The 20,461-nt window shown below is 46.5% G+C and overlaps 2 protein-coding genes across 4 annotated transcripts in view; one reads left to right on the top strand and one right to left on the bottom strand.

The window, feature by feature from the left end:
* The window catches only part of INSYN2A (inhibitory synaptic factor 2A), a 51,752-nt gene extending 42,928 nt beyond the window's left edge, over nt 1-8,824 (bottom strand). Inside the window, exon 1 of the mRNA XM_003419713.4 lies at nt 7,421-8,824. Within this exon, the coding sequence (XP_003419761.2) occupies nt 7,421-8,697 (1,277 nt within the window). The 5' untranslated portion in view covers nt 8,698-8,824. The remainder of the gene's footprint in view (nt 1-7,420) is intronic.
* The window catches only part of DOCK1 (dedicator of cytokinesis 1), a 542,476-nt gene that overhangs the window by 248,040 nt on the left and 273,975 nt on the right, over nt 1-20,461 (top strand). The gene's annotated exons all lie outside the window — the stretch shown is intronic.

Here is a 20,461-nt window from a genome sequence, read left to right as displayed (position 1 = left end):
GTGATGGGGTAGCAGGAATTAACAGGGGATGGCATTCCTGGAGTGACGAGACATCCTCTGTGTAAGCAGTTAGGCTCATGGGGTTGGTCTGTGTGTCAGGGTTTCCTCCTTCTAAGCCCTGGTCTCCTTGTGCTCTGACTCAGTACAGCCCACAAAGCCCCGAAGTGGCATGATCTCAGCTCTGCCTGTCAACATGTTTCAGGGCCTGCTGTGGGTTGGATCCTGCTGGTCTCTGCCTGCCCCCACCCTCCCCAGCCTGCAGGTAACCCAGGCACATGTTGGAAGATGCTCGACTGGGAGAAGAACTGGCTTCCCTCTAGGCAATGGCAGATACTCTCCCATTGCTGTCAGGTCTCCTCTGGAGAGCAGAGTCTCATTAGGCTGTCAGCAGCCAGAGAGCTCACCTGGCACTAAATGTGAGGGTGCATGGCCTCAGAAGTAAACAGCCGTCTCCACCCTGGGGTGGCTGTTCTGATGAGTGCGTACCACAAGCATGCAAACCCCGCAGCCTGCCAGCCAGAGGCACCTCCTTGCTCAGGACCCCAGGGCTGCTCCGAGGAACCATGGCTGCTACATAAATTGATTTTTAAACTCAGTTCCCTGTCTGCCCGGTCAGCCCGGTCCTCAGCCTTCAACAACCACATTAGAGGCATGTTCAGGTAGCCAGTGTGACTCCGAACTTTGTGGGAGGGGACAAGAATCTTACCAAGAGCTCTGGAATAAGTGGGATGAGACCGGGCATTCAGGCAGGTGAGTGACCAACCAGACGCTCCTGAGCTGCAGGCGCTTTTGCCAATTACTGGAACATTTTGAAATGGACCAGAGTCTTGAAAGGAGCCCCCGGGCAGTGCAAATGGTTAAGCGCTCCACTCCCAGCCGTAAGGCTAGCATTTCAAACCCAACCAGAGGCGCCTCGGAAATCAGGCCTCGCGATCTGCTTCCGAAAGGTCACAGCCTTGAAAACCCTATGGAGCAGTTCTACTCTGGACACGTGCGGTAAGCATGAGTTGGAATCAACTCGATGGCAACTAACAACAACAATGAAAGGCACAATTTTGAATACTTTTTCCTACTTAAGGGATGCCATCTGCGGAAATGCTAACATTAGGACACATCCTTTATTCAGTCCCTACTATGTGCTGGTCACTGCTAGGAGCTGTGTGGATAGTGTCTTTAATCCTGTACCACCCTCATCTGATGGAAGACAAACCAGGAGCTCGCTGAGGCTAAATATGCTACCTGGGCTGAAAACTTTTCTCTGCTGAGGCCTTTCCAAAATCTACACAAGCAAATGAGATTCATTAAAAAGTCTCATATGAAAAGTAACGTGGAAATTACTGAAAGTGGTTGTGGCCATGACATGGAGTCCCCGTCCATGGAATAAGAAGCAACAGGAAGAGCAACAACGATAATAACCCAAAAAAATATGTGTGCAGTTACATAGGTAGGCATGTATGCGTGTACGTGTATAGGGAGGCCTGTGTGAGTATATGTGTGTGCAGGTACAGGTGTATCTGCAGGCATGTGTATATATATATTTATGTGTGCTGCATGTATATTCATATTTATCATAAGCCACATAGGGGGCCCAGTTAGGGATTCCTCCTAGATATAAACAAACACCTTATAGGATTGGTATACTGAGTTTGAAGGCTTGGGACCATAGTCTTGTGGGACAACTCAGTCAATTGGTAAAACAGTTCATAAAGATAATGCTCTACATCCTACTTTGGTGAGTAGTGTCTGGAGTCTTACAAGCTTGCGAGTGGCTACCTAAGACACAACTATTGGTCTCTACTTGTCTGGAACAAAAGAAAATGAAGGAAACCAAAGACTCAAAGAAGAAACTAGTCTACAGCACTAATAGCTCACATGAACCACAGCCTCATCTAGCCTGAGACCAGAACAACTAGATGGTGCCCAACTGCCACTACCAATCACTCTGACCAGGGACACAATAGAAGATCCTGGTTAGAATGTGAGAAAAATGTAGAACAAAAGTCAAAGTCCAAAAAAAAGGGTCAGACTTCCTGGACCGATAGAGACTAGAGGAACCCCAGAGACTATCACCCTAAGATACCCTTTGAACTTGAAACTGAAGCTACTCCAGGTGGTCACCTTTCATCCAAATAATGGATTGGCTCATTAAACAAATATCACCCATGAATACTGTGTTCCCTTTAACAATCAACTATGTGAGACCAAATGGTCAATAAACCCATTGCTGTCGAGTTGATTCTGATTCATGGAGGCCCTGTAGGACAGAGTAGATAGAACTGCCCCGTACGGTTTCCAAGGAGTGCCTGGTGGATTCGAACTGCCGACCTTTTGGTTAGCAAGCGAACTTTTAACCACTGTGCCACCAGGGTTTCCTAAATGGTCAATACTTACCCTAAAACAAAGAAGAGAAGCTAACAAGGGGTCAGGAAGCAAGGTTAGCAGAAACAGAACAAAAAGAATGGAAATAATGAGAATGTTGACACATTGCAAAGAATGTAACCAATGTCGTGGAAGAAGTTGTATAGAACTGTTTAAATGGGCACCTGCTTTGCTATGTAAACTTTCACCTAAAACACAATAAAATATTCAAAAAAAAAAAAAAAAAGCAGCAGCAGCAGTAGGAAGAGCTTACCTGACAAGCACACACAAACTCCATAAGGAAAAGGAGCCCGACTTCAAAACACAGGGTCTTAAATAAATTTCAAAAAAGGTAAGAGGGCCCCTGGCTGCAAGCCAGGTCCGAGAGGGGGTGCCTTTGCAAGTTCTGTCCTAATGTTCAAACACGTTCAGGCCTAGCTCACCCCTGGGTGCGTGTGTAGCACTGGGGCCACGTTTCGTCCCTTGGATTGAAAGGTCCTGGCTTCCTAACAACCAGCTGCCGTTGAGTCGACTCCACTCATGGTAACCCGTGTGTGTCAGAGTAGAACTGTGCTGCACGGGGTTTTCAGTGGGTGATTTTTCAGAAGCAGATCACCGGGACTTTTTTCCAAGGCCCCTCTGGGAGGGCTCCAATGGCCAACCTTTGGGTTAGCAGCCGAGCACATTAGCTGCTTACACCACCCAGGGACGTCCACTGGGTTTGATCCCAGCTCCACAAATGAGGAGTTTGCAGGGGAGAGAGGAGAGAGTCAGAAGCTTACGCCTGCCTCTTGGCCATTTCTGATATGTTACTTGAAGGAAACCTAGAGTCACTATTGTTCTCAGAAAACAAAAACATTCCATTTCCTACCAATAAATTAGATTCAGAATGATGCATAATACAAGATCAGGGACTTCTGCAGGAAGTTCAGTATTTTCCAAATCAAATTGTACGCCAGGCCAATAACTCATCTCTAATCTCTTATTAAGGAGTCTTGGTGGTGCAACGGTTAAGCACTCGGCTGCTAACCGAAAGGTCAGCTGTTGGAACCCATCAGCCGCTCCACAGGAGAAAAGACCTGACAATCTGCTTCCATAAAGATTACAGCCTAGGAAACCCTATGGGGCAGTTCTGCTGTGTCCCATAGGGTGGCCACGAGTCTGAATCGACTCAACGGCACACAGCTACAACAGCAGCAGCAATCTCTCACTGGTAGCATTGGTGATTCAGCAGCAGAATTCTTGCTTTCCATAATGTAGACCTCTGGGTGGACCTTGGTTGGCCACGGAGTGCAGCAACTGTTTGTGCCACCCAGGGACACAATGATGCCTTCTGCACCAAGACTCCTTCTAGTACAGGTCCAGTTGTATACAAAGCAGGACCCTCAGTGTGTTATTGGGGATCAGGGGAGGAGGTGACTACACAGCTTCTGGGCAGTTGCCACCAGTTTATAATGACTTCTAGGCTTTAGAATATTCTCCATGGAAAAACCTGTTGATATTGTAACTTGGTATCTGATATTTTAACCATCATGCTACATACCTGTTGCCATGGAGTCGATTCCAACTCACACCAACTCTGTAGGACAGAGTAGAACTGCCTCATGGCGTTTCCAAGGTGCACCTGGTAGGTTTGAACTGCCAACCCGGTGAGCAGCCTTAGATTTTAACCACTACACCACCAGGGTTTCCCAAGTTACCTAATGACTAAATAATAACCTACATAAAGTAGAGTGAATTTTCCTGGTTTTTACCATGAGATGCTATGAGTCAGAATCAACTCCACAGCAACGAGTGTCAAGGAGCCCCGGTGGCGCAGTGGTTAAGCGTTTGGCTGTTAACCCAAAGATCTGCAGCTTGAACCCACCAGCAGCTCGAACCCACCAGCAGCTCTACTGGAGAAAAGACCTGGAGATGTGCTGCCGTAAAGGCTACAGCCAAGAAAACCCGTGTGGCAGTTCTGCTTTGTCACTTGGGGTTGTTATGTGTTAGGACCAACTTGACAGCACACAACAGCAACAACAACATGAGATGTAACTGAAACACCTAATTCCCAGCTCAGACGGAGGCCTTAAAATAGGTCCTGTGATCCCGCCTTCTGATGTCCAGTCCTGGCTCAGGCCCTTCAGGGGTTGGTCGGGTACAGAGAGGAGTGTGGGGTGGCCTGGACCAGTTTTACGGCAGATTGAAGGATTTGAGGAATTCTGGAGGAATTTTCAGCTCCACAAATTGACCACAGTAGAGGGATTTGCACTATGGAAATCAGAAAATGCTTACTCTCCCCACATCCTGCCACCAAGTGTTTCCCAGCACCTGTCCTCATCCCGTGACTCTGTGTGGGACCCAGACACCAGGAAGGGGGTGAAGAACAAGCTGCCCCTCGTCTGCTTATTCCTGAGGCTGCTGTCTCCCCCTCCCTTCCCTCCATACTCTGACCTGGAGAAAAGTGGTAGGCAGTTTGAATTTCAACCAAATTAATGTCCTGGCCTTTAAGCAAGAGGGTGCACCTGAAGGTGGCCTTGAAGTATGGGACCACTTGATGCATCGTTACCTGAGTCCAAGGGGCCCAGAGAAAGGGGTGAAGACGAAGGTCTGAGGCCCAGATGTGGGCGTTCCCCACAACACTGACCCCAGATGGTTTTAAAGTGAAATGATCCTCCTTGAGTTAATGTGCCTGCGTCATCAAATGGTGATGAGCCGGCCCCTGCGTGATGATTTGGGGACACCAGGGTGGGGGCTTTGATGGTGATTGGAATGGTGTGTGTTAACCATGCGGGAGCCAGTAGCTACCTGTGGCTTCTGAGCACTTCAAACATGGTTAGTATGACTGAGGAACTGACTGTTCTGTTGTAATTAATTTAAATTTGAATTTCAGTGGCCACGTGTAGCTTGAGGCTCCCGTATTAAACAGCACAGCTCTAGGGCTTTTGGGGATAGGGCTGAGGGGCTGCCTGAGCTAAGAGTGTGGGGGCACCTTCACCATGCTGGACTCAGACAGGGGCCACAAAGTGGTGTCCAGATTCCCACCACCATCACCAACCAGCAAGACCAACAGTCTGGCTACGGCAGACATCCACCTGCCACAGGGCTAAGCACAGCACACGGGTCAGTCCTTTCATCCTCAGCCTCCATCTGCAAGACAGGCGCCCATCTCCAACTGAGAGGTGAAGAAACCGGGCTCAAATAGGGGCGGCCCTTGGCCTAGGCCTTGGTGCCAGAATTCCCTCCTGGGCCTGTCTTGCTGCCCTGGAAACCACTTGGCTAGACTGACAGCCTCAGAGAGCCCAGAGGAGCCTAGTTAAAACTGCTGTCCATCTGGTCCTAAGGGTGCAAGAAGGAGCCTCGTGTCTCGGCCTTCCCTTCTTGGGGAGCATTCAGCATATACAGGTGCTTTGACACCATTTGGTAGATTTTATTTCACACCTGGTGATGTCGGTATTATGTCACTGCCAACTGTATCACAGTCATTGATCAGGCCCCTTGCATTTTCCTTTGGGAACCTGGTCTCCTGAACAGCAAATTCCTTACATGCCTGCCTTCTTTCCGGTCTAAATGGTTGAAATGGAATGAAGATGGCGATCAAACAAGACCTTTTGAAAACATTCTGTGGTGTTAGGTTACCTGCTAATCTACCTTAAGATTATCTGAAATGTGGCTAGCTCCTCTCCTTAACAGCCTGGGCTGCAAACTACTATAGAAATAGGAGGGGGAGGATTGAGAATTAACCCTTTTTGTGGATGGTTGCCTACACTAAGCTTGGAAGCCAGAGCCAAGGGCAGAATCTGCACTGGCACCTGAGCCTCACCTGCCACCTCACACTAGAAGGTGGTCTCCTCACCCACTGTTTGCAGTGAGCAAACACTGTGCCTGAGGTCTACCCCAATAACCCACTCGTGCATGGGGTGCATGCTGCCCTTACAGGGTCTCCGTGCTAGCTGCCAGGTTGCTGAACAAGGAGTCCAGGGCCTGCAGAGGGAGGGGTGCAGTATCTGTGATCCAACCCCCAGAACACGGGCAGCAGAGAACGGAGGCAGCTTCTAGGGGAGATGGGAAAGAGAAGGCCCAGCCCTGCAGACCAAGGCTGAGAAGCCCTGGGCACTGCCTGGAGAAGCAGCAGCGACTAGCCACTGCCTGGCCCACCCGAGGCTTCTGAGGCCTTAGGTCCTTTTCTTTCAAGTTGCCACTCCTCAGCTTAAACATTCAAAGATGGCAAACAGAGTTCCACAAGCTGCTATCAGCACTGGGCAGTACTGGCTGTGAAGGGTGCCTTTCTCTCTGCAGCCCACCTGCACGGGGAGGGAGACCCATGGGGGGAGGGGGGCGTCACTATCCTAGTTGTAAAAATCCATTGCTGTTGAGTTGAGTCTGATTAATAGTGACCCTATAGGACAGAGTAGAACTGCTCCATAGGGTTTCCAAGAAGCACCTGGTGAATTCGAACTGCCGACCTTTTGGTTAGCAGCCACAGATCCTTGTCATAGGCAGGTAGGAATTCTCTAGGGGTTGGGCATTGCTGGATGGAGTACTAGGCAAACAGAGAAACACACTGTCTGTTGTACCCAACCTTAGACAACCCTGAGTATCCGAGTTATTCCAATTATCTATTATAAAGCAGATCAGCATGTACTTTTTAAAAACCCCATCAGAATTTTCTCTTTTCTCTTCCATAATATGATTCTTAAGAGGCAAATGGCTTTTGATTTAGATTAGAGATCTTGGATTGGCATACTTGGTGTTTATCATCAATATCATAAACTTTTAGTCCTAGTAGATTTAGAGAAAAAGGCAAAATCCATCAATTCATTCAAAATATAGGTGCAGTTTTGAATTCAAGGCCAGACAGGTAAATACTAACCAACAGGTATACTTGAAGGTGAGTAAGCAGTGAAGTCTAGCTGTTAAAATGAATGGTTACCCCTTTCTGCCTTGCTGTGTCTTTTGACTCTAGCAAGGGCCCAGAAGGGCTGGCTTTAGTCTTTATTGGCTTGGGTTTTCCAGCCTCTAGACAGACCCAAGGGTGGTGAACCTGCCAAGCTTCATAAACAAGTGTGAGCATACATACCCTTCCCGCTGAGCCTCTCCTTTTTCCAACTCCTGAATGACCCCCAAGAGCACTTTGATGGTTTCTTGACTTGAACTGATCAAGTTCTCCATCATCTGAAGCTGTGCTTTCAGGTCCACCACTTCCGTGTGAGGCACAATTTGTTGGTATTCTTCGCCAGCAGCCAGCGCCGTCTGACCAGGCTGGGTCTCCTCCCTGGCAGGGAGCTGAGTCTGCAGGGACGGCTCGCCACATTCAGGGGACGGGCACTGTGCGGGGGGCAGGCAGGCCAGCGCGGCGCCTGGGGGGGCCTGCAGTCCATTGAGTTGCGCAGCTCTCCTGCGCTCCTCGTCCGCTGGGCAGAGGGACCACTCACTGGTGGCCGTGGAGACGGACAAGACCCGCTCAGGGGCCTGTGTGCCGGGGGCAGGCGCGTACACTGCGGCCACCTCCGTCTTAAACACCCTCCCGTGGGCCACTGGGGCGCGCTCCTCGGCTTCCGGTGGCCCTCGGTCACGCTTTGCTCTCCCATGCAACTGGGAATCTGCGTCTTCCGAAGGAGCCCAAGCCACATGCTGGAGAGGGGTGTCTCGACAACTGTGCAAATCGAGGTCTTGACAAGGCTCGGGGCAGTTGAGGCCTGAAGGCCGGTCCACCGCGTTCATGTGTTCACTTGAGTGGAACACCAAGGCCGCCGTCTGAACCCGGGCCACCCCACAGGGCCCGGCCTCCCCGGGGGCCTTCCCCTCGCCCTTCTCCTTTGCATCAAGGAGAAACCCGTTGTTCTGACTTTTAAAGGGATCTGCGCCTGGGAAGCTCTTGAGGCCCCCCTTCTTGCGGTCCAGGGGGAAGGTCTGGTAGCACTTCTTGAGGTCCGGGGAGGTCTGCACACCTGTGCTCCTGGTGACGTTGGGGATGGACCTGCGGGCGGGCACGGTCATGTACTTGCGATAGGCCGCTTTGTGCGACACGGGTTTGGCCTCCTGCCGCTCTCCCTGCGGTCCCGTGGAGAGCTGTGTGTCCCTCTGCTCGTTCTGTGCCTCGCAGATATCCTTAAACCGCACCTGCAGTGCTTTGTTCCGCTTTTTAATCTGCCGATTAGGGTCCAGGGCATATTTCATCTCCAGGGCCAGCGAGGCAGCCGGTTCCACTTCAGTCTCGGAAGCAGTGAGCACACCTTTGCCGGATTCCTTACTGACCATGATTCCTGCAAGCAGAACATCAACAGAGATGTCAGCGCTCGGACACGCACGCAAACTCAGGCTGCACGAGCTTTTAGCCAACACGTGCTTCCTCATTGTTTTTATGCAGGTGAGGTCAGCCTTTCTGTGCACAGAAATCAGAGAATTGCAGGCAGAGAATTGCTAGCAGGCATAGCTTGAAATGAACCTCAGATATTAAAGCCTGCCTGCTTCTCCGCGTGGGATACAGTTGTCTTTCTTTTGATAGTAATACATGTTTCCCCATTAGACAAACCTGCTTGACTCTATTCATTTAGATGCCCAATGATGCCACGTTTTCTGCTTGGCACATAACTGTCTTCTACACATGTCTCCACCGTAAGGGCAGATGGTTTACTAAATACAACTGATCTGGTTTGGGTTTTTACTATTTTTTGAGGATGATGTGATTAACCTATTATTGGAATTCAAGAGAATTGCTGTTTTTGCTCTTAAAAACTTACTGCAGTGAGATTCTGGATCCTGAGCAGATAAGTGTGGAGTACCCTAAGGTGAGGGACTGAAGTGAATCTGTTTTACGTAAGCCATGCGGGCGCTATGGAACCATCAGTCTCCTCTGAGCAAATGCCATACAGGAGAGAGCTCTGAGGTAGCCTTGCTTCTCATGGCTTAACGCCGGCCAGGAAAAGAACTTGGGTTTCCCTGCATCTCCAAAGGCAGCCTTAGCAACTCTTTTCTTTGATTCAGTGGAGAACGGCATTTGAAAATACTTAAAAAAAAAAAAAAAAAAAAGAAATGATTCATTCTAGAATCAAGTTTTGTGTTTTGATCGCAACCGCTGGAAAGAAAAACAATGGTGGTTGTTTCCGTGCTTAAATCTGAAAGAAAATAAAATCACAAGGCTTTATGTTAATCATGCATAATTCATGGGCTGAATTATTAAATGCAGTAAAAAGATGCAGGTGGCCCATGGTTCCTCTGGGGAATACCCGGGGGGTAAAATGCCTGTGTGTTATTAGGCAAATTCACAGCTGTTTATTCCACATGGAAGAACTTTCTTGAGGGCTGAACTTAAAGCAAGAAAATAGAGTTAAGCATGTTGCTTGTGAGTTATCGCGTGCTATTTTTCCTTGTGTTTGAGAAGGAAACAGGAGGGAGGAGCCGTGGGTCTGCAGGGCTCTGGGTTTGGAGCACGGTGCCCGACAGGCAAGGTCACAGGCGTGCACCGGTCGCACAGGCTCAGCTACACTGCTCAGCCTAGCTGTGACGGACATGTGACCTGTCACGGGGGAGCCTGAGAGCCCAGCTCCGAGACCTCTGGGGATACTTGTCTGGAAATGCCACTAGAGCAGTGAGACACGTCGCTCCTAACTGTAGAGTTAGTGGGTTTGGTATCAGGTGCTCTGCTGGTATACCTATGGAGTACTGTTTTTCCAGGTGCCCCAAAGTTCAGTGCCATGTTCCCTGTTTCAAGGAGGAAACGTTCAGAGAAGTTATTTTGCTCTTCCAAGATCACACAGCAGATAAGAGGTACAGGCAGGAGCAGGATCCTGATCTCCCTGACCCTAAGTCCCTGCTCTTCCTGGTAGACCCAGGTGTCCAACAAACAGGCAGGAACCTCCCGCATCCTCGGTTCTTATTGCTCTAGCAGTGCAGGCCAAGGGGAAGGGCAGTTGAGAGGAGGGGAAGAGAGAACACCCGACAGCCCCCATCTGAGAGTGTGTCATATGACCACAGACACCTCCCTGTGGTCTGGAGACTGCTAACCTTCCCTCCACGTCTCAGGCCAGCCTGGTCCTACACTTTGCTGGCCTACAACTAGTGTTTACCGAATGAGAGAGAAAAATCAAGTACTTCATAAATTCGGCTGTAAGTTACTGACTGGTAACCATGTTTGCATTGATAGAGTGGCTGTAACAATGGGCTCAAATATAGCAGTGATTGTGCGGATGGCACAGGTTTCCTTCTGTTATACATCTCTAACTAGACAACAGCCATGTTAAGTCCCTAGGCGGTACAAATGGTTATTGTGGCTGTCTGTTAACCTAAAGGTTGGAGTTCAAGTCTACCCAGAGGTGCCTTAGAAGAAAGGCCTGGGGATCTACTTCTGAAAAATTAGCCATTGAAAACCCTGTGGAGCACAGTTCTAATTCTGACACACATGACGTCGCCAGGAGTCGGACTGACTTGACAGCGACTGGTACCAGCTTAACCATGTTCGAGGACAACAAAAAATAATCTCTGGAGAATTTTATTTAGGTTACACCAGCGTTTCTCAACCTCGGCACTGCTGACATTTTGGGCTGGGTAGCTCTTTGTGGTGGGGGCTGGCCTGTGCATTACAGGACTTTTAGCAGCATCCCTGGCCTCTACATGCTAAATCCCAGTAGCACCGACCCCTCCAATGTGACAAACAAAAATGTCAGCGCTGTTGTTGTTAGGTGCCGTCGAGTCAGTTCTGAATCATAGCGACCCTATATGACAGAGTAGAACCTGCCTCATAGGGTTTCCAAGGAGCAGTTGGTGAATCTGAACTGCCGACCTCTTGGTTTGCAGCCGAGCTCTTAACCACTGCGCCACTAGGGCTCCAAAAAAATGTCAGTAGACAGTGGTAACTGTCCCCTGGGGTGGGGGTGGAGGGGAACAACCACCTCCCAGTGAGAAGCACCAGATGAGACCTCTCACCCAGGACGGTAAGGCTGCTGTCAGGCTATCTGAGAGTGTCCTGAGAGGCCAGGCTTCAGATAGAAAACAAAGTGAAAGAACAAGAGTAGACTCGGTATTCTACCCGCCAGAGGTATGAACAGGTTGGGAGCCCACCCGCCCTGAAGCTCCAGTCTAGAAAATTCCTGCTCTGTGCTGAGCCAACAGAGAGGCAAGCCCCAACTCCCATGAAGAGCCTGTGTATCCTCCAAGAAAATCATCAGGAACAGTCACATCCAGAGGTAGTCTGGAGAAGACAGAGAGCAAGCCTTCTTTTGTCTTTGGTGGTTTACCAGGCACCAGGGGTATTTGGAGACCTTTGTAACAAGTGTGGATTTGAAGCTGAGAAAACTGGGTGCATTGGGGCGGGGCGGGGGCGGGGGGGAAGGTAAAAGGAAAACAATAGACTAGAGATGTGTTGATGTCCTTGGCTCTGTTTTGGGCGAACTAGATTATGGGTGTTGGGGGCACCTGGCCACATTTGCTAAGGATAGATAATATGTACCCTTTTAGAGACACTTATCCCAATAGGTTAAGAAGATGCACACCAAAGGACTTGGTGTGGGAAAAGTATGGGAGACGGTGGGGGTATAATAAGAAAATTAAATCTTAACCCTGCTTCTTTCCTCACGTTCCTTCTTTAACTGCCTTTGTGGTCCAGGTATGTCATGACGTACCATGCCGGCATTCCGTGGAAGACCTTCAGACTAGGGAAAATTTGAAAGAGAGCATTTTTACCAAAAGCAATTTACTAGTAATTTTTCAGCCTTTTCTCTGCCACTACTGAAAAATGTGTGCCTGAATAAGTTTGTCCTACCACGCCATTCATCATCACGATTTGCCAGGAACTGCACTGAAATAATTTTCCTACATCAATCTGCTGGTTTGGAAAAATATTCTGAGTCTTGGACCCAAAACAAATCAGAAGAATTAATTGCCAGTGGCAAAATCATAAAAAATAACAATAACTCTAATCTCTTCTCTGTTTTACCAGGAGTTGCTAAGTATATAAAAATCATTTCTTTATTATTAGACATAGTGATAATACATGGGATTTTAAGTCAGTTGAGTTTTTTGTTGTTGTTGTTCTTGACTTAATTTTTCTTTTTTTTCAGTACATAGTAGTAATTGAGTTTTTCTGATTCCACAGATAAGAAAGTCACCAAGGAATTTTTTTTATTTGACTTAACTTATTTTAGCTTCAGAAGAGGATATGAGTTCCTTTTTTTCTTTTTTTTTGGTTTGTTTTTTTAAATAATATTTTATTGAGGTTTTGGTGAAAGTTTATACAACAAGTTAGGTTACCATTTGACAATTTTCACACAAATTGTTCAGTGGCATTAGTTACATTTATCACAATCTGTCAACATTCCCTTTTTTTTTTTTTGAAGATTTCCTACACGTACAATTTAGTGCCATTGATTACAGTCTTCAAGTTGTGCAACTATTCTCACCCTCCTTTTCTGAGTTGTTCCTCCCCCATTAACAAAAACTCATCGCCCTCTAAGGTTCCCGTCTGATCATCGGAGTTGCTGTTATCCCTTTGATCCCACATAGATAGTTTTTAAAAGAGCATAATACTCAAGGCAGACCTTTTTTTACTAGATAAGCTAAACTGTTGTTTGGTTTTAGGAAGACTTCAGTGGATGTTTTCCATTTAAGGTACAAAGATTATCTCAGGGCAATAGTTTCAGGGGTTCAGCCACCCTCCATGGCTCCAGGAAGTCTGGAGTCCATTAGAATTTGAAATTCTGTCCTGCATAGTCCCCCTTTTGATCAGAATTCTTCTATGGAATCTTTGACCAAAATGTTCAGTATTGGTAGCCAGGCACCATCTATCTCTTCTGGTCTCATGGCAAATAAGGCAGTTGTTCTTGGAGGCAATTAGCCACACATTCTATATCCTCCTCCTGTTCCTGACCGCCCTTCTTCCTCTGTTGCTCCATGTGAATAGAGGCCAATTACTGTGCTTTGAAAGCTACTTAAAACTTTTTAAGACCCCAGGCACTATACAACGAACTAGGAGATGGAACAGAAGCACTAAAGATGATATTAGGCCAATTAACTGGGATGTCCCATGACACCATGATCCTAAACCTCCAAACCAAGGAACCAAATCCCACGAGGTATTTGGTTGTACATAAGCAGCCTCAGCAACTCTCTTTTTTTGTTGTTGTTGTAAATATATCTATCACACGACTTTTCCCAATTAAACTTTTTACAGGTATACAGCTTATTAACAGCAATTATAACAATTGGCTGTGTAACCCTACCCTTAATTAATGCAATTTTTCCATCACCGTTAGCTCCCCTCCCCCTCCACCTTTGGTAACTAGTAGTAAAGTTTGGTCTCTATACATTTGCCTTTTCTTGTCTTTTTACATAAGTGAGGTCATACAATATTTGTCCTTTTGTGATTGGCTTATTTCACTCAGCATAATGTCTTCAAGCTCCACCCATACTGTAGCATGTATCAAGACTTCATTTCTTCTATTTGCTGAGTAGTATTCCATTGTATGTATGTATTGTATTTTGTTTATCCATTTGTCTATTGATGGGCATTTAGGTTGTTTCTACATTTGGCCATTGTGAAGAGTGCTGCAATAAACAGTGGTATACAAGTCTCTTTTTGAGTCCCTGCTTTTAATACCTAGAAGTGGAATTGCTGGGTCATATGGTAGCTCTATTTTTAGTTTTTTGAGGATCAGCCACACTGTTCTCTACAACAGCTGTACTATTTTGCATTCCCATCCACAATGGATAAAGGTTCAGATTTCCCCACATCCTGGCTAACATTTGTTACTTTCTGTTTTCTTCATCTTAGCTAGGGTAGTGGGAGTGAAATGGTATCTCATTGTGGTTTTGAATTGCATTTCTCTGATGGCTAATGATGCTAAGCATATTTTCATGGGTTTGGTGGCCATTTGAATGTCTTCTTTGGTGAAATGTCTATTCAAGTCCTTTGCCCATTTTATGATTGGGTTATCTGTCTTTTTGCTGTGAAGTTGTTGACATTTTATATATATTTTGGTTATTGGATTCTTGTTTGACATGTGGTTTCTGAAGATATTCTCCCAAGTCGGTAGCTTGTCTTTTCACTTTTATGGTAAAGTATTTTGATGAACAAAGGTTTTTAATTTTTATGAGGTCCCATTTATTTATTCTGTGTTTTGTGGCTTGTGGCTTTGTTATTATATTAGGCAATGCATTGTTGAAAGCTAGGCCTGACAGCATTTCCCCTGCTTGTTGATATGAGTTCCTTTTGATTGGTGGAAACATCATATAGAGATTTAGAATGGAATTTTCCTGGACATTAAAAATTAATTTCATACTAAAGTGGACACATCTTTCCAGAGTGTTTATTGACTGTTTATTGATGGGATCAAGTTCGTAATGATTAACCATCAACAAAATGATTTTGTCGTGAATTTAATTTGGGCATCTACAGAAGACTGTCCGTGAGATAAGTGGAAGCTCCTGTACCCTCATACATCCATCTACTCCTTTATCCCTTCATTTAGCAAACATATGTCATGCATTTCAATGTCCTCACCAAGTGGCCCAAAACAAAACAAAAAACAAACTACCCCCAAAACAACCCAAACCAATTGCCCTCAGGGAGATTCCGACTCATGGCGACTCCATGCGTGTCAGAGTAGAATTGTGCTCCCTTGGGTTTTTAATGGGGTTTTGGGGGGGAGTAGATCAGCAGGCCTTTCTTCTCAGGCCCCTCTGGGTGGTCTCGAACTTCCAGTCCTGCAGTTAGTAGCCAAGCACGTTAAGCGTTTGCAGCACCCTGGGACTGCATGTAATGATTACCATCAATAAAGTGATTTTTATCACAAAAGGAATTTGGACGATCTACAGAAAACTGTCCAGGAGACAGATGGGAACACCTTACATGTTCATTCATCCACCCCCTCCATTCCTTCATTCAGTAAACACGTGTAACGTACATCTCTGTCTCCACCAAAGGACAGCATTTTCCTGAGATCTTCAGGTGCTTTTTCCCATTTGACCCTCACAATAGCCTTATGGGGAGGCACTGTTTTTTTTCTCTTTTTGGTCACTTGTTCAGTGTCACACAGCTAGTGGGGATGGCACCCTGAACCCCATTAAAGCTCATGCACTAAACTGCTACCCCTGACTCAGGGAATCTGTAACCTGAAGTGACCCATGATAAGCTTCAAAAAGCATGCAACAGCTGAAGCTGGCCTGAGCAATTCCCTTGGCCTGTCCCCCGGCAAAGTGGGGTTCTGGTTATGCCTGGGACCTGTAGGCAGGTCCCAGGAACACCGCCCTGGGGCATGGTCTGGGGCGCACCTCCAGTTCTGCACCAAGCATGCAACCGCAGTGGCATTTGCAGGCACACTGCCTTGGCAGGATCCCCCGAGAAAGAGAACATGGACTCTGGTTCTGGGAGATAATCTCTTGCCTCTCAGGCAGCAGGAGTTCATGAAGTGTATTTTTCCCAAGAAAACTGGGTTTCAGAATTCACTGGACTGTGCTGGGTGGAGATGAAAATGGCTCGTCATGATTGTGTCCGTCTGGCTCCCGGAGAGCGAGATGTCGAGGAGCTGTTTGGAATATAAATGTCTTAATTACCCTCAAATTAAATTTCATAATCAAATGTGAGTGGTAAATATATAAACCCTGTGTTTTTAGATTAGCGATGAAGCGTCGTCTCTGCATGCTGCTTTAAATTAATCGCATGTATAAAAACATGCCTTTGAACTTAAAAAGAGTGAAAAATGGCAGCAACTAAAAGCCGAACAATAGGTGTATGGTTACGTAAATCATGGCGTGCATCCGCTCTGTGCGGCCGTTGAAGTGATAATTATAAAGATTATTTAGTTTTACAGGAAAGCACTTAGGAACTTATGGTAAGCGAGAGAATGCAGCCTACTCAATTAGACTGGAAGAAAATGAGCAAAAATCGTAGTCGTTGTGGTGTTAAAGACAGTGCATTTTGAGAGATGTATCTTCCCTTCCATTTTGCAAATCTTTTGACGGTGAGGGGCAATGCTGTATGCTGTTCTGACAGTTAGTAAAACACAGGGCAAAGTCAAGCCCCACCTCAGGCAGAACCACAGGAGCAGGGGTCTGGACACTATACACAATTGTGTCAAAATAAGAAAAACTTTGGGTAAGGTGCCCAGAGGTCAACTGTTATAGTTTTGAGAATGCTTCAAATAAAGACAATGAGTTTCAAAGTAATGATAGGGTGCGTGTGTGTACACATATTGTTGTTAGCTGCCATTGAGTCAGCCCCAGACTCATGGTGACCCCATGCAGAATGCACAATGGAACAAAATGGTACTCAGTTCTGCACCACCCCACGATCGGCTGCAGGTCGGACCACGGTGATCCATAGGGTTTGCACTGGCTGATTTTCAGAAGCAGATCCCCAGGCCTTTCTTCCTAGTCCATCTTAGCCTGGAAGCTTCGCCGAAACCTGCTCGGCATCATAGCAGCATGCAAGCCTCCACTGACAGAGGTGAATTTGCTTGAGGTCCCTTGGTGGGGAGTCAAACCCCAGTCTCTGGCATGGAAGGCAAGCATTCTACCACTGAGCCACCACTGTTCTCATGCATATACGTCTCCCTATATACATATGTATACAGATGTGTGTAGGGAGAGACAGTGTTGTTTAGCAGAACATATGTCAATATGTGATACACTCACTCTTCGGATGGAAGTTGCCCTCTGTTATAACTAGAAATAAAACGATTTGACCTGTAATCTGCATTTATCTTCTGGAGGAAACCTTTGTAGGGGTCTCATTGGCTGACAAGAGGGAATCTCAACTGGATCATCTCCCTTCTTAAAATTTCTGTGTGGATTTAGAAGTTTCCTGTTCGGCCCTGTGTTGTGATAGGTATGCATGGCGTGATTGACTGGGAGTAGCCATGTTGAGTAGAGTTGACCCGTCCAGGTCCTCTCCTGGTGTCCACCCAGCCGTGGATACAGCAGAAACACCAGGCAGGCAAGCCAGTGCGTCTGGGGAGGGAATACAGGTTATTATTGGCTTTTCTCATGGCCTTTCTGCTGGTGAGATACCTTGAATTCAAACAGGGTGGCTGAAATTCAAGATTAATTGGGTCAGCATTTGACTCTATATGCTGAGGGAATGCCTGGACATTAGGCTACTCAGAATAGTAGAGTGGTGACAATTAACATACCAGCCTTTCCCACGCAGCTTCCTTCCCAGAGGGAAAGGGAAGTCAGGCAGAGTCTCACCCACGTGATGAGCTCATTTGTGTCGTGAAATAGTTAACATGAAGACCTGTTTTTAGGCACTTTTGATTCTTCAAAAATGGCAGTCCTCTTTTCCTCAGGGCAGAGCTAACTGCTATGGATTTTGGACTCTGCCTTAGTTAGATTCATTATCCAGTTTAATTTCCTTTAATGATATTTCTCCAGACATTTGTTCTCTTCTTCAGAGGTCATCGATTAAGAGGACTAGAAGGGGTGAGGGAATGAATGCAGAGACCCTTCTGAGATGTCACGGTGGTGCTGCGGCGGGGAGGTGCCTACACGCATGCCATCTGTTGCTTTGTGGGATCGGATGGCCGGTCCAGTTGGACGTAGGGAGAAGGGACACTCATGGGGCTTCAACACAGCTTTGATGCAGGAGGAAAAATAAAAAAGTTCCATGTGGCGCTCCAGCTGATCCATAGCTCTGATTTTAGAAAACACATTTTAGCCAACAAAAACTTCTGATTACCTTACATTGACCACGTAGGGTGAATCCCCCGTTGCCACATGGACTCATTCTGGCCGGGTTCTCATGAGTGAGGAAGAAGGCCGTGAACTCCTTCTTCAGATCTGGTGTTGAGATTTTAGAAGAATCAGAAACAGGTTCTCCTGGACGGATCAAACTTAATGTTTCATTTATGTTTCACTATTTATTTTAGTTCTTTGGTTTTCAGCTTATACTGGCATTCCTTTTGCTCATCCTTAGTACAAATGGAATCTAAATTAGCAGCCATGAATTAGCAAAATTTTATGATGATGTTGAAATTCAACTGAAAAAGTCCCTCCTTCAAATGAGATTCTACTTCAGTGTAAAAAATGAACTTTATTTGTGGTAATTAGCTATCCTAACTGATAATGGCCGGAGAGAGTTCAGTAAGCTGGCTCCTACAAGTCACCAAAGTCATCTGTAAGATCAGTAAAAGGAACGGAGAGTCCCTGCTCCTCTCCTCCCCCATCAGCATGACAATTTCAAAGAACATTAGCTATACAGTCTGTAGTGCTGAGCATAGCTCATGCATTCATTTCAGTTATTTTAGAAAAAAAACTAAAATCCCTTTTGTCACAGGGTCCCTTTTCCCTAGAGGTTGTTGTTAGCCGCCATCACGTTGACCCCATGCACAGGGAACAAAATGCTGCCTGGTCTTGCACCATCCGCATGATCCGTCCCAGACTGGACCTTTGTGATCCCCAGATGAATGGTGGCTGCACGTGAAGTACATTGGCTGGGAATCAATCCCAGGTCTCCTACAATGTCCCTATTTTCCCTATAGTTCTATGTAATTAAGCAAGAATCAACTGGATGTTTGGGACACATCAGAGGTTGAAGTTGGTAGATCGCTGGACAGGTGGCCCCTCTTACTCAAACTTTATGGGAATCCACTCCCATTAAAATCTGTAGCTACTGGAATAGACTCTGGAAGGGCTTTGCTGTATTGATTAGCTATGCTGAATCCATAAGTTGTTTACTAAGTGGCATGATTTGACTTATACCTGAAATTAAAACCGGAACATTGACTTTTCCAAAAATGATCTCATGTCAGAGGAGTATGTTTTCCCTGCTGCTTCTCTGGGCATGATCTCAGGACACCATACTGGCACATCCAGGCCAGGGTTTCTACTTGGAGGTAACCAGTCACTACAACTGCAATCATTTAGAGTTGAGGATGCAATCTGTCTTTCTGGCAAGGCCAGGCAAGTGCCCAACTATTACCATCAAAAGGGATCCCCCTTGTACCGTTCATCATAGCACCTCTCTGGTGTTTCCTCGGCCTAGCCCAACCCTAGGCTTTGGAAGGTCTTGGATTCACCACAGAGGTAGCTAAGCCAAGAGAGGAAGGGAAAGAGGCACATTTCTTGTAATCGGCTTCTATTTATAAGCTGACAGCAAAACGTAGAGGAACTACTGTCCTCGGAGCTCACGTAAACAATCCTGAATGAAAGGCTCAAGAGGTAGTTTTTGTGGTCTTCCAAGACCTTATGCATTTTGTAGTTCATGGTCTAGTGTGGAATGACTGTGTTTGAACTCTTGAGCCTTTCCTCTGATTCTTGGGCTAAAGGATGCGCAGGGGTGGTTTAATCTAGAGAGGAAAGAAAGAACATGAATGAAGGCCTACAGACAAAGTGGGGATGGGGTGGGGTGGGGAGCCTCTTCTCCCCTTCCCTGAATAATAATAGCAAGGGGTCTCGGGAAAAATGCATCGCTCTGAGGACAGGTGTTGTCCGTCTGGACACAACTTAGGCTGCGCACAGGGAGTGTGTACAATGATTGCTTGGAATATGAAAACTCATGGAATGTTCCTAGCAGCAAGTGTTAGTCTTCACTGCAGGTACACTTCAGGTGATACACTGGCGTTCAGAATCAAAATGTCATTGTGGAGGAAAAAGAGAAAACACAATGTGTGCTGTACACTTTAAACTATGACCCCCAAAGGGCGGTTGCATGTTATTCCAAAAAGTAAAGTCTGTCGTTGTTGTTCTTGGGTGCCCTGGAGTCAATTCTGACTTGTAGTGACCCCATGTGACAGAGCGCAACTACCCCATAGGGTTTGCTAGGCTGTAATCTTTATGGGAGCAGATAGCCAGGTCTTCTCCTATGGAGCTGCTGGGTGGATTTGAACTGCCAACCTATTGGTTAGCAGCTGAGTGCTTAACTGTTGTACCACCAGGGCTCCAAAGAAAGTCTGTCTCTCATCGGTCCTGGTATTACAGTAGTCCCCCCTTATCCACGGTTTTGCTCTCTGCGGTCTGAAAATGTTAAATGAGTAGAGTGGTAAAATCTCGAGCTGTCCAGCTCTGTCCTGCCCAGGAACACATTCACATAACTTTTATTACAGTATATTGTTATACTTGCCCTATTTTATTATTGTTGTTAATCTGTTACTCTACCTAATTTAAAAATTAAACTTTATCATAGGCACAT

Source organism: Loxodonta africana, chromosome 16 (assembly GCF_030014295.1).
Source record: "Loxodonta africana isolate mLoxAfr1 chromosome 16, mLoxAfr1.hap2, whole genome shotgun sequence".
NCBI classification, from domain to species: Eukaryota; Metazoa; Chordata; class Mammalia; order Proboscidea; family Elephantidae; genus Loxodonta; species Loxodonta africana.
The sequence above is the reverse complement of the archived record's forward strand: the minus strand, read 5'-3'. Positions and strand labels throughout refer to the sequence as shown.